This window comes from Jaculus jaculus, chromosome 1 (genome assembly GCF_020740685.1).
Source record: "Jaculus jaculus isolate mJacJac1 chromosome 1, mJacJac1.mat.Y.cur, whole genome shotgun sequence".
NCBI lineage: Eukaryota > Metazoa > Chordata > Mammalia > Rodentia > Dipodidae > Jaculus > Jaculus jaculus.
Window position 1 is genome coordinate 138,900,981 of NC_059102.1, and position 14,144 is coordinate 138,915,124.

Genomic DNA, 14,144 nt, shown 5'->3' on the forward strand with positions numbered 1-14,144 from the left:
TCCTCACATTAATAAGATTCAGAATATTTTCTTCAGTGGTTTTATTGAAGATATTTTCTACTCCTTTGCCTTGTAGTTTTTCTCCTTCTTGTATATCAATGATTTGATTTGAATTTTCTTTTCTTTTTTTTTTTTCATTTTAAGGTGTCCCCTATTTGCTTCAAGTTCTGTTTCTGCTTCTATATTCATGTTATCATTGATTTTGGTCTCCCAACTGATTTCCTCTACCTTGCCCTCAAGCCCTTTGCATCATCTATTCTCTTTGTAAAGCTTTATTTGGAGACTTTTAATACTTCATTTAAGATTCTAGTACTTTTTTTTCAGAATTTTTTTTATTTTATTGTATTACATTTTTTTTTTTTTTGGTTTGACTTTCTCATTGTATTTAATTATCTGTACTCTCTTGAAATTCATCCAGGCATTTGCTCATGTCCTCTTAGAAGTCATTCAATTAATTCCACTGTCCATTCAGTTCTTTTTCTTGATCCTCTTTCATTTCCTTCTCCCATTTGTTTATATTCTCATTAAGTTTCTTTTATATGCTTATCTTTATTGTGTTTTGGAATTCTGTGCTGGAAATTTCCTCTAAGTAGTTGTCACTGGAGTCTTCCACTCTCAAACTAGGCATATTTAGTGGGGATATTTTTCCTTGATTTCTTCTGTTGTTTTCCTTTTGGAAGATAATCACTTTTTCATGCTAATAATGAAGCTTAAAATGGCTCTAGTAGAGCCTATATTGTGTGGTCTGATCAACTTTGATCTGGGAGTTGGGGGTGGGTTGAAATGCTGATCTATCCATGGGTCTGGAGTGGGTGCACTGGAAGCTAAGTGGCCTAATCTGTGTGGGCCCAGGCTCCACAGGGGTCTGGGTACCCTGTGTAATGTAAGCAGTGTGGGAAGGGCCAAGTATGAGTAGGGAGAATGGGAAGTAGGAAGAGCACCAAGATCTCCACCCCAGGAGTGTAGGATCAGTGGTCTGTCCTTGTGACTCGGGTTATTATATCTTCATCTTATCTATCACTATTGCTATGGCCCAAATAAGGAATCCTGAAGCTTGGATTTGATGTAATTTGTCTACCACATAGACCCTTAGTTGATATGCAATTTACAAATATTTAATCCATTGTCTTGGTAATGTTATGTTCATTTTTATAAGGTACAAGTTAAATTTTTATCTTGTTGATTTTGTCACATCTAAGTGTCTATTGCCAAATATGAGCTCATGACAAAGTGCTCATATTTTGTAGATGTTTTATAGTTTTGTTTTTATTATTTAGGTTTTGATCCATTTTGAGTTAATATGTATGCATGTGAGAAAACTGGAGCCAAAATTCTTTCTTGTTGATGTGGCTATCGAGTTGTTGTGGATTAACTATTAACTGCTAGCTTTGCTTTCCTTGCTGCTACATAGAATCATAAAATCATATGACATGTGTGTTTTGTTTCTTTTTCTCAACATCATTTTTTCAGAGTTAATGCACATTATGAAGCTGTATGTCACATTTTCATTGTTACACAGATTTTTCCTTTTATTTTCACAGTGTTGGAGATTGAATACCAGATATATGGACATAAGAGAAATTGCTATATAACTGCATGGCATCTCTTTTACAGCATCTTCATCATAAACATCTGGGTAGTTTACAGTTTGATGCTTCTATGAGTATTAATATAGACATGGAGCTGATGTCTTCACATGAGCAGAGTATCCTTCCCCCTTAAGAACTATTAAGAGTTTTCTTTTGCATCCTTTCTGATCTGCAGAGGACATTATAACCTTAAAGTTATAGATAGCTTGTCCTCATATGTTTTGGACAAAAGCAAGGGCTGTTCTAAGAACTAAGAACATGTGAAGTCAACTTCTTGTAAAAATTCTCACTTTGTACCAGTGATGTTGTAACATGTTCAACATGATGACTTTAATCAAGGTAAATAAAACTTAATCTGGCCAATGAGAGAGAGCCCTGACCAAAGAGGCAAAACTGGGTGTCCATGTCTCATGTGGTTATGTTAACACAGACCCCGTGATTTAGTACTCATTCCTTCCAGGCTGTCTCCTATTTTAGACACCGACAATAAGGGTTAGATTCCAACAGTACTCATACTTCTGTTCAATTTGGCTGGGCAGTGGGGGTGACCATGATTATTTCAATTTCTACAATTTTTCAGAGTTGTCAACAGAACCAAGGAACACAGATTAATTACTGTTACTGATTTATTTTAAAGGATACAGATGGGAGGGACCTCTTCCTGGCAAATTGAGTGTTTACCACCTGGAAAGCTCTACCCTGCTACCCCCTATCTTGTAGGGATTTGGCATGAAGGGTTCATCACATAAGCTTGTCAGTTACTAACTCAGTTTTCTTGCTCTGTACTCCATGAAGAAGGCATGTGTGGATAAAAGTTCCAAGAGACTGATCATGGTGATCAGCCCATTACTAGAACACCATCATGTATCATATCATTACAGTAAAACATATTTCACCTAAAAATTTCCAAGGGATTAATGAGAACTTCACCAGCAACTATCTTCTAAGAGCAAGTTCTTTGCTCCACAATTTTCTGTTCCTTCAGACAAAAACACAAGAATAAAAAGCGATAGTAATATTCCATCTCTTCATCTTCCTATTTGGGGAATATTGGTGCCTAACAATGATCCTGTATCATAACTTTAATTTATAAAATTTTCTTTTAATCTTCCTAGTGAAAGAAATGCAACCTCATTTATTAAAAGTAAATTAAAATTTGTGTTTTACATATTTTAGAATTCTGTATTTTTTTGGAAAATCACTGTTAGGGCATGGCTAGCAAATTGTTTTGGTGTCCTCTTTCTCTTTGGTGTTCTCTCAAAATCCAAAACTCCAGTATGGATAGCCGTTACTAACCCATTTTGTACTTACAAACAATTCTCACTGATGTTCTCTGACCTTTACTTTTGTGTAAAACTGGAAGATTCAAATATCATCCAACAAATGTATATTGATATGTCTTACGGTAGTACTGAGAGCCTGGTGGTAATAGTTCAGTACAGAGTGCCAACAGTTTGGAAACACAGAAATGCTGATATGAACAATCACCTTAGTTTATCTTGTTCCTACTCTTTTTATAAACTTCGGGTGTCAGGCTGGAGGTATGACTCATTGGATAAAAGAGCTTTCTTACAAAACCTGATGACCTAGGTTTGATTTCCCAGTACACATGTAAAGACAGATGCACAAAGTGACTCATGTGTCTGGAGTTCTTTTCAGTGGTGGGAGGTCATGGCACAGTACCCATTATCTCTCTCTTTCTTTCTCTCAGTAAATAAGACATATTGTTTAAAAAGTTGAGGCCAGGTATGGTTGTGCATGCAGGCCTTTAATTCCAGCACTCAGGAGGCAGAGGTAGGAGATCACCATGGGTTCAAGGCCAGCTTGAGACTACATATTGAATTCCAGGTAATCATGAGCTAGAGTAAACCCTACCTCAAAAAACAAACAACAAAAAAAGTTGAGGTGTCACCAGGCATGGTGGTGCACACCTTTAATTCCAGCATTTGAAAGGCAGAGGTAGGAAAATTACCATGAGGTCAAGCCCATACAGAGTAAATTCAAGGTCATCCTGGCCTAGAGAAAGACCCTACCTCAAAAAACCAGAAAAAAAGAAAATGTTTTATGCCAGGCATAATGGCAAACACCTTGAATCCCAGCACTTGGGAAGTAGAGGTAGGGGCATTACTGTGAGTTCACGGCCAGCCTGAGACTACATAGTGAGTTCCAAGTCAGCCTAGACTAGAACAAAACACTCCCTCAAAAAAAAAAACAAATAAATAAAAGAAAAAAGTTGAGGTGTCACGGGGCATGGTGGTGTGCACCTTTGATCCCAGCACTTGGGAAGCAGAGTTTGTGAGTTCAAGGCCATCCTGAGACTAGTTAGTAAATTCAAGGTCAGCTTGGGCTAGAGTGAGACCCTACCTCAAAAAAAATAAATAAATTAAATAAATAAATAAATAAATAAATAAATAAATAAATAAATAAAAAGAAAGAAAGAAAGAAAATGTTTTAAGCTAGGCATGGTTGCACACACCTTTAATTCCAGTACTCAAGAGGTAGAGGTTTGGGGTTTCTATGAGCTCAAGGCCAGCCTGAGACTATATAGTGAATTTCAGGTGAGCCTGGACTAGAATGAGACCCTACTTCAAAAAATCAAAAGAAAATAAAAAGTTGAAGTGTCAAAATGTGATTGATAATTTGCACTTGTCATCAGTAGCTTTGCTATTGCAACAGAAGAAAAACTAATGAATACAATCTTTGTATAGCACTGGTCTAGTTACTACACATGTGGTGGTTTGAATAAACTATCCCTCATGAGCTCCTGTATTTTGAATGTTCAGTCCTTACCTGGTGGCAGTTTGGGTGAATAGTAGGGCCTTTGGAATTTGCAGCCTTATTGGAGGAAGTTTGTGACTTTGTCATAATATAGTCTGACATCAAGTTCAGTACTTCCTGCTGCTGTGACACGCCCCAACTGCCTCCACTGCCATGCTTTCCCCACTATAGTGAAACTTCTTCTCAAATCCTTAAGGCGAAATGAACCCTTGCCTCTCATTAGCTGCTTCTGGTCAGGAGTTTTGTCTCAGCAGGAGGACGTAACTGCTACAACACATTTATCTTTTTTAGCTCATTAACAATCTGATTAAGTGTCCTATTTTCATTTCACGGGTGGTTAAACACATCCATAAAGCAGTTTAATATCTTTCCAAAGATCATATAGTACTAGCTTGTTACTAGATGAACAAACAGGGAGTCAGACCAGGCAGGTAGGAGGCAGTAGCAACTCGGTCTCAGTGAGCAGCACAAGGAGCCAGTGATTAAGTCTTATCAGCAGCTCACACAAGGAGCCAGGTGATTTAAGTATACACTTGATAAGAAAATAAAAATAAAGAATACTCTCAAAGTATAGTATTAGAGAGTACAAAAGTCAAACTACAACTAGAAGGGGTAAATACTTTAGTACTCTAATATGGCTTTTCTCATTGCATGGAAGAATGTTTTCTAATTACTGCATATGTAAAACACAGAACTTTTTAGAAGTTATGTAGAAGATTGGGTATTGCGTTCAATTTCATGCTGTTATTGGTTTTTCTAATTCTAGACCCCAAGGCTCTCTTTCAGGTTAGCGTGTATGTGTGTGTGTGATAGTCTTCTAAAATTCCACATAGAAAATGAAAACATACACCATATTGAAGCATACAAGCTATTATATATTTTCATAATATATAACTTTAAAGTATAGTAATCAACAGTGGCAAAATATTTGTCTTTGACATCTTTTTGTGTGATATCCAACCTGTAATTGAGACCAGAGAAAACAGTATGGAAAAACAAATCCATGAAAACAGGATAAAAAATATCATGAACAGCAAAATATGTCTGAGTATTTAAAACCGCATAGAAAAAAATAAATTAGATGAACCATTGTGTAAATATAAATTAAAAAAGATGACATTCTTAATAAATAAAGTTTACTATTTACATTTCTATATATTGCTGAAAGACTTAACTTAGGTCCATAAAAACACATAAACAGGAAATAAAACCCAAAATAGGAGCAGCAAATTTATGCGAGTGAGGTACAGAAAAGGATTGGAGTTGTATTTAGTTTTTGGTACTTATACTGTTTTCATTCTGTCTTTTTTTTTCTTTTTTCCTTTATAGCAGGCCAGTAGAATTCTCATGAGAATAGATTATAAGCACTTTAATGGAGAGTAATTTTTGGTAGCTTCCAGAAGGTGCCAAAACAGATTTCAACATCATAATAATTAGAAATACCCACAATAATTATAATAATAATAAAAAGTATGATATGATACATAAATATGGAAGAGCAGTTTGTAATATGAATACATTTTTCTCTAGAAGAGATCACAGTTTTATTTTGTAAATATTACATTTAAGTATATATATACACACATATATGTACAACTATATATACATGTGCATATATATGTAAATTTTTATTTATATATAATATCTTAATATAGATAGATATCTGCAGACAGGTTATTGATTACAGAGACCCAAAAAAGCAACTCAGTAATGGTTCAAAGTTCTCCTCACTGACTGCTGGTGTATAGTTTAAAAAGCCCAAGCTGTTTGCACTCATTCTTTTCACTTAGTGGAGCACTTGGTATAGAAACTGAATTCTAAGAAGTGAGAGGTCTGCTGGAGAAGAGATGTCAGACCCTCTTCCTCAGTAAGTTGAAATAGCCCAGAAGTCTTGAGTAGATGACAGTAAATGGACTCTTACACTGTAGGAAGTAATTGACTTTTGATCAATCATTGAACTGGTAAAGGCCAGAATAAAGGAAGGAAACTCAAATTTATCTAAACAGTGAAATAATTCTTCAGTACACTCTCTCTTAAGGTATAATCCAGACTATAATCCAGAAATTCCAGTCTTGGACCTTGAAATATCAATTAAGCACACCTGTCTCTGTGAACTAGCCAATGGGCCCATGTGTTTTTATGAACTAAACCACGGGATTTGTTTCTAGCCCTGGCTCTCACAGAATGCCATAGTCTATTTTAAAACCTCATGTCCTCACAATCCTCTCCCTCCCACTATGAGGTAGGTAAGTATTTTTATCCTCATTTTATAGCTAGAGAAACTGAGGCAAAGGTGGAGACGATTTGATGACTTGTTCAAGATCACTGAGCAAAACACAGCCTGGAGTCAAGCATTCTAGATCTTCACACCAGGAATATCAATTTCTGCCTTGACTATTACTCATCTCTCTTTAAAAGAAAGTAACTGTTAGGCATTTACCAAAACTTGAATAACATATAAAAGGTTTTTTTTTTTTTTTTCAAGACTCATTTGCTCTCTATATGTTTTTATGTTATTTTTGTACTTGGTTGCTTTCTTTCTTTCTTTTTTTATTTTTTATTTTCAAACTGAGTTGAATTACCTGTGTGGTCGTATAGCTACTTCTTAGGAAACTGGGCTGTGCTGTGTAGTTCTGAATGCAGTCATTATGAAGCCCAGGGCCTTACAGGCAACTGCAAACATCTTAGAATGTGGAAAGCACAACAACACAATGTGTTCCTTTAACTTTTGATGAAACTAACATCAAGCCCTCCCCACTCCCCTCTACCAATGATAGCCCCCAAACAAATGAATAAAAAAAAACCACCCCACAGATAACTTGAGGGGAGAAATGTCATATTTCCTGGACCTACCACAATGTACAGAAAATAACAGACAAGTGTTATAAGGTCTCACTCTATGTCTTCTAGGGAAATCTTTTTGCTCTATCTACCTACTAGGTATGTAGAATAAACAATTTCCTTTAGGAAGCATAAAAATAGGGTTCTTATTTTTTTATTTTTAGTCATGCATTTTAGTTCCTTATAATATTATTTTACTCTATTTATTTCTATCTGTACAGCTTTGTCACCACCAATTTTTTTCTATTTATTTTCTCAGTTGAAGTAATTCCAGAAAAAAATCACACACACTCACACACACACTCACACACACACACACACACACATACACACTCCCCTCAAAACTGTTTATGTGACTTTTTATTGTTTGCTTCCTTCTGTTTTCTTTCTGTCCTTTCTTGCATTCCCTTTTTCTTTCTTTTCTCAATTTCTTTCCCTTTGTATTTTCAAACACAGGTAAGACCTATAACAAATTGACAGTAACAACCAAGTTAAATCGAACCTGGAAGGGAGGTAGCTGAAATATGTCTCAAAGAATTAGTTTCAACAAATAGCATTTAAGCATCAGCCAAGGCGGGAATATGACCAAGAGAACTGTCTCGGCAGTAACCCAATGTGCTGAAGCCAAAAGCAGCAGCTGATACCCTCTGTCTCCAAAGGCCTGCTATTTATGACTGATAATCTCCCTTCCTTTACACACCAGATCACCTACTCACACTGACTTCCCCAGGACTGGATTCCCTTATGAGGCTGTTGGCACAAAATCTGGGAGTAATATAAGTCCTCTGGGCAGACAGGATTGTGGCTTGGGAAGGGCTCCCAGGATAGTGCTCAGAGAACTGACAGCCTCATCATTGCTTCCTTTGCTGGCAATAGACATGCTTCTTCAGTTGTAAAACTCCCTAACATTTTAAGGCCCCTGAGTTGTGGGATACACGACAGTGCTTTGGAGCCTCCTCCTCCTGGTCACTCAACTGTTAGGAACAGATAGCTGAGGGGAGGTGACAAGGAATTTATTATTCTCAGTAAGAAAATGCACTGGGAATCAGTGCATTCCATAAATACAGCTGACCCTCTTGCACTGAGGCCTTTGAGGAGCCTATAACCTGCCAAGTTCCCTGTGGGCACAAGGCAGCCCACCAATCAAGGAGCCTCTTTTGCCTATTGTCCTTATTAAATACCAGTTTGTTAGAAGTAGGTTTGCATGACAGCAAGGAGGAGATAGGGTGAGGCTTTACCTGGAAAGGCTCAGCTCAGCCTATGAATCTGAAGACAGAAGTCAGCCTCCAGGGACAATGCAGGGCCAGATGACCATGGGAATGAAGGTAGAAGTTGAATAAGCACTTGCTTAAGTCATGCTCCTGAGGTCTTTCTGTGGTTCCTGAAATCCCGCCTTTAGTGATATCATCTTTGAGTATCCAAAGGTTTTCATAATACTTAAGGGCATATTAAGCAAGCGGGAAGGCTGCCTTGTTCCCTTCCACGTACCTTCTAAGCTGACATTACACAGCTGGGCACGAGTTGACAAATATCTGAAGATTCAAGAGAGTGGTACAAATTAGTACCAGCTCCATTAATATTGTCCTTATTATGATTATTATGATTTTGCTAAGAATTTGATGTGGTAATTACAGAAGAAAACACCCTAGAAATAATCGCAATATGGGTTTATAAGGAAGAGACATAAAGGTCCAGTGCTTGGCCTTCTCCAGGGTGGCCAGTCACCTCTGCATTCTAGACCTCAATCTCAGAGTTTTCCATGCAGGACAAGCTGCATAAGCTAAGCACTGTATCCTTATTTACGGACACCTGTGCAAAAAGTACCTTGGCATATTTCTTAATATAACAGTCCACAGATGGCCAATAGATGCCTTTTCAAGTGTTCTTGATCAGCCGGAAAAAGCTGTTGGGTGTGATATAAGAACACTGTTTCTGGAGTTATTTCTGGTCTTGGTAGGGAAAAGAGTCATGGCGGATTAACAATGCTTGGCTTGGATGCTGGAAATGGGTGGGTTATCCATTGGGCTGGTATTTTGTATGTCTGTCCTAAATTTTACTTTCACTGGTTTTCTCCACTAGATATGAGATCAGTTGATGTTTAGTCATTTTTACATTATAGAATTCTTGCACTTGCTTCCCAGATCCACAGCTCAGGAAATATATCAAACTGAACTACTCTTTCTACCTTATCTTAATATCTTCACATATTAATTCAGAGGGAGTGGACAAGTAACTGAAAAGCAGCAAAGAAATCCTAAAGGCAGTATGGGTACCCATGTGGAGTTAACTTATTTTCTCTCAACTGAATATGTAAAGGAAAAGAGGGTTTCCCAGCAACAGGTGTGGAAAAAAGTGCTAAGCACTGACATCTGGGAAACGTTGTGGGAAAAGTGATGGCCATATTTTGGGTACTGAGGCTTGATCCCCAGGATTACTTCTGATGGTCCTCCAGAACATAGTGCATGTTGACCATATCTAAGATTATTCCTGATTTAAGAATCGTATCTACTCAGAGCAACAGTGACGTCTTTAGGACCAAAGCTTATTCTAGCTTAGAGGGCTAGAAGGCTGGGATAAGGTCGATAACCTGAGTCCTGACAATTGCAACAGCCTTAAAATGGCCCCAGAATCCCAGAAGCTTAACACTGTTACACTTGATTATAAAATCTAACACTGGCTTAGACATGCTGAGCTCATAGGAGTGCCTACAGCATCTAAGGTCCCTTAACTCTCTTCCAAAATGAGAAGCCCACTCATCCTGGATTTTAACTTCTCACCATGTGGGCTCAAGAAGGTATCTGTCTTGAAGAAGGACTGAAGAGTGAGGAAACTATGGGAACATGTGGGTCACTTTTAAGGCAGACTGCTTGGCTGTGTGGAGGTTCTCCTAACCTAGACCTACTGTCTTGGGGTACTCAATGTATAAGATAGAGCAGCAGAAAAAAAAAAAAAAGTAGCAGCAAATGTGATCCCAAGGCAATATCTGGAGAAGGGGTGGGATCTGGAAGGATATTATGACCTCAAGCCTCAAGCAGGGAGCTGGTATAATACCTTGACCTTGCAGTCCTAAGCCATTTCCAGCTTGGCCTTTAACCCTATTGTTAGGGTAAAATCCCTAAACTCCCCATGGCAGCAGAAGTATTGGGGAGTATTTGCACACCTTGGAATCTTTATATCTTCCTGGGCTTTAGATGCCTAGACAGTTGGTGGTAGTAGACCATTTCACCTCCAATCCCAAAGGACTGCACAGTGGTGCATGCCCTATACATTCTGAGCCTCAGAGTGTGAGAATTTCAGTATTGGATTTTAGTTTCTGTAACTCTTTCTCCCAAGGACAGTATTGGCTAGGAGCTTGGGAAAGGAAAGATTGAGATTGTTCCAGTCTCTTTCTGCTCACTCTCCAAAATTGCCCTCACACAGATGTTTATATGGGTGTGTATGCATGCACATGTACTAACCACAGATGTGCATACTCCTAGATACAGATTTGTTTTTGCTGTGGTCATGTGACAAATGGTTAGAATTTTAGAAGGCTCTGGGACTGCATGATGTCTATGCAATCCATCTCACACTATGGAAAGAGATTCCATCCTATCATCCAACATGGTGTGACTCCATTCTTTTGTCCCACAGTGAGTCCTTCCTGGGTGAAATTAAAGGCAGACCGGTAGGGTGCTAAGGATCCCTGGTGTGCAGAGGCCATTTCATTGAGCAGCAGACTGTGAAATCAATACCAGAGGGATGCAGGTCCTGGCGTTGGGAATTTTTGACAAATCTTTGTCCTTCTTTAGCCGTGGCTAAATCCCCTAAGGTCTTTCTGGCTGTGTTCTTGGGCCTTCGGGTCCCGGCAAGCACAGTCATCTTGTAGGTCACAGGACATAGGGAAGGGAGTGACCTGCAGGGATAAAAAATAATACAGAAGAATCCAGTCAGGTGGTTTGGTCTAGAGAGTGATGGTGAAGGGCAAGGAAACAATCACTAGATTTGAAGAGAAAATGCAAGGTCAAGTCTTGGTTCTGCTTCTTGGTAACAAAATGATAGCCTCTATCAATGGCACCAAGGTCATGGTTACATAGCAGGCACTTGCAGTGGGTTAGGCAAAGTGCTAAATACTTTCTAGATAACCAACTGAGTCCCTTTTAAAGCTCAGTAAGAAAAGTATTACAGCAATCACCTTTTCTTTGTTTGTTTGTTTGTGGTAGGGTCTCCTCTAGCCCAGGCTGACCTAGAATTCACTAAGTAATCTCAGGGTGGCCTTGAACTCTTGAAGATCCTCCTACCTCTGGCTCCCAAGTGCTCAGATTAAAGGTGTGCATCCCCATGCCTGGCAGCAGTCACCTTTAAAAATATTTTGTTTATATATATTTGAGAGAGAGAATGAGAGCACCAAGGACTTTAGCCACTGTAAACAAACTACAGACACATGTGCCACATTGTGCATCTAGCTTTACATCGGTATTGGGGAATCAAACCTGCCTTCTTAGGCTTTACAGACAAGTGCCTTAACCAGTGAGCCATCTCTCCAGCCCCAAATCAAAGTTTTTAGCCTTTTTTTTTTTTTTTTTTTTTTTTTTTTTTGCCCAGTGACTGTATATAGTACCAGGATCACTTCTGATCTAGGCTTTATCTTTTGTTGTTTTGTTTTGTTGTTATATTTTGTTTTCTTTTCTAGATAGGGTCTCACTGTATTGTAGGCTCAAGGCTATCCTCCTACCTCTGCCTTAAAGACATGTACCACCACACTGCCTGTAATCATCTTTTTATTGATGAGCAAGTACAGGCTGAGAAAGGGTGAAAATTTACAGTGAACTCCAACAAAGTGGGTTAAAACAATGCTACACTGGAATATCTAACATGTAGTATTACTGTGGCGAGCAAATGAAAAAGTGAAAGATGTGAAAGTTCCTTCAGAGTCTAGAAAGAAAGCAACACAGAACTCTATTTGCCCACCAAAGCTCAGAGAGTGTTGTGGAACAGAAGGCTGAAAGACTATAAAAGCCTCAGCTTGTGTGGGAATAGACACCATGTTTCCCCATCCCTGCTGAGACTGAGTTCTCTTGGTCATCATAATGAATACCAGCATTATTGGGGTGTGAGAGAAGGGGTCTATGTATGCAACCTTTTCATTGAAAAATCAATAATTTTTTTTTAAAGGAAAAATAGGGCTGGAGGACAGCTTAGTGGTTTACAGCCATGCACGAGAAGGCTAAGGACTCATGTTTGACTCTCCAAGTCCCACATAAGCCCGATGCAAAGTGATGCAAGTGCACAAGGTCGCACATGTGCACAAGTGGGTGTCCACTTCTGGGGTTGCATTGCAGTAGCTGGAGGTACTGGCATGCCAATTCTCTCTCTTTCTCTCATAAAAAAGTGCAGTCTACTGGGCTGGCTTAAAAAATAAAAATATATTCTAGATCCACATTTAAAACACAAAAATAAAAACAAAGAAAAGAAGCAGCAGTTTGGCTAGGGAAAGTGGTTCATCCTTAAAGGATGCTTGTAAAGTTTGAAGGCTGGGTTCAGTTCCCCAGCATCCTGGTAAACCTTGATGTAAAGTGGCACATGTATTTGTTGTTTGTTAACAGCAGCAAGAGACCCTGGCATTCACATATGGAAATAATCAATCAATCTATCAGTCAATAAGTTGCAGCTGAGGAGGCAATAGAAAAATTTAAAGTATGCCTTAGACAACCTCAACATACCTTAGATGGGGCCTGAAATTCTAAGCAGGGAATATTTTACATATACGTTTAGAACAAAATTGGAAGAATCTTGGAGATAGACTTTAGCATAAGAAAAAAAAAAATGACAGGCCAAAGTCCTTAGTTCCCAGTCCATCCCTCCATGTACTCAGTGACCTTGCGCTGGCTAGCCTTTCCAGAAAAAGACAGAAAAAGCCCAACAGAGTGTCGTCCCCATCCAGCACACGATCCATCTTTCCAGAGAGTGCTGTGCAATCCCTGCTGGAGTCCCAGCCTGAACTCACGCAAGTCGATTTCACCTCATTGCATCATGACATTTGCTTATAACTTTCCCCAGAGGGTCCCCCATCTGCGCAGATGAATTTAATGACCTCATTCGCCTCCTGCCTGGGCAGGGTCTCCAAGTGCTCACATCTTCTCTGAGAGCATCCTTATTTCTCATTCTCAAGGACTTGTGGACTCATTCTCTAGACCGAGCTTGTGTTTTTTCTGCCTCTTTGCTCCCCTTCCCCTTTCCTCCCTACTCTTAGTCCTCTACCTCTCTGCAGCGTGAAATAGTGCAGTAATCGAAGATGCAGTAGTGAACATCAGGAAGATTTTAGGTATAATCTCTAGCTCTTCCACTTATCTCAGGGGTAACCTTGAACATGTGACAATTCCCTGAGCCTTAGCAAAGTCATTTATTAAATACACACAAACACACACACACACACACACACACACACAAATACATATATAGTCCCATTCAATGCATATATATATTTTTTTTCTCTTCTCTCCCTCCGATACACATGAACACACACACACACACACACACATACCAGTTCTATGGCTATTGAGGTAGAGAAATTGTCTTATTCATTTATGCTTTGTTAGAGCTTAAGCCATAGAAAAAATGAATTCATATTCATGTCTCCATCTCTCACTGAATGTTTATGTCCAAGAAATCTTTCTGTTTCTCTTGTTACTTTAACAAATGCTTATTTCTGTGCTAATCAGGTTGAGTTTATTATTCAGTTCATATCTCTCGTTTCATTTACATTTATTTGCTATTCCTTATGCAGGAAATTCACTCTGTAGCCTCCAAGACTTTGTGGAATAAATCTCCAATATTATATCTAGAGTATTTTTTCACAACTTCTTTACTTCAAGTGAAGTTCTAATGCAATGTTATAACTGAAAGAGACACAGAGAGAAAACCCTCTGGCCCATGTAGAGAAACTTTGGGCTGAAC

At 38.7% G+C, this 14,144-nt stretch overlaps 1 protein-coding gene across 3 annotated transcripts in view; it reads right to left on the reverse strand.

Annotated features, from left to right (window-relative positions):
* Positions 1–7,346: 7,346 nt before the first annotated feature.
* The window catches only part of Pappa (pappalysin 1), a 250,351-nt gene continuing 243,553 nt past the window's right edge, over positions 7,347–14,144 (reverse strand). For 2 of the 3 annotated variants that reach the window (XM_004662682.2, XM_045150186.1), the window contains exon 22: positions 7,347–11,103. In XM_004662682.2, coding sequence (XP_004662739.2) covers positions 10,996–11,103 — 108 coding nt within the window. In that variant the 3' untranslated portion in view covers positions 7,347–10,995. The remainder of the gene's footprint in view (positions 11,104–14,144) is intronic. The other variant, XR_006637197.1, reaches the window with a different exon arrangement.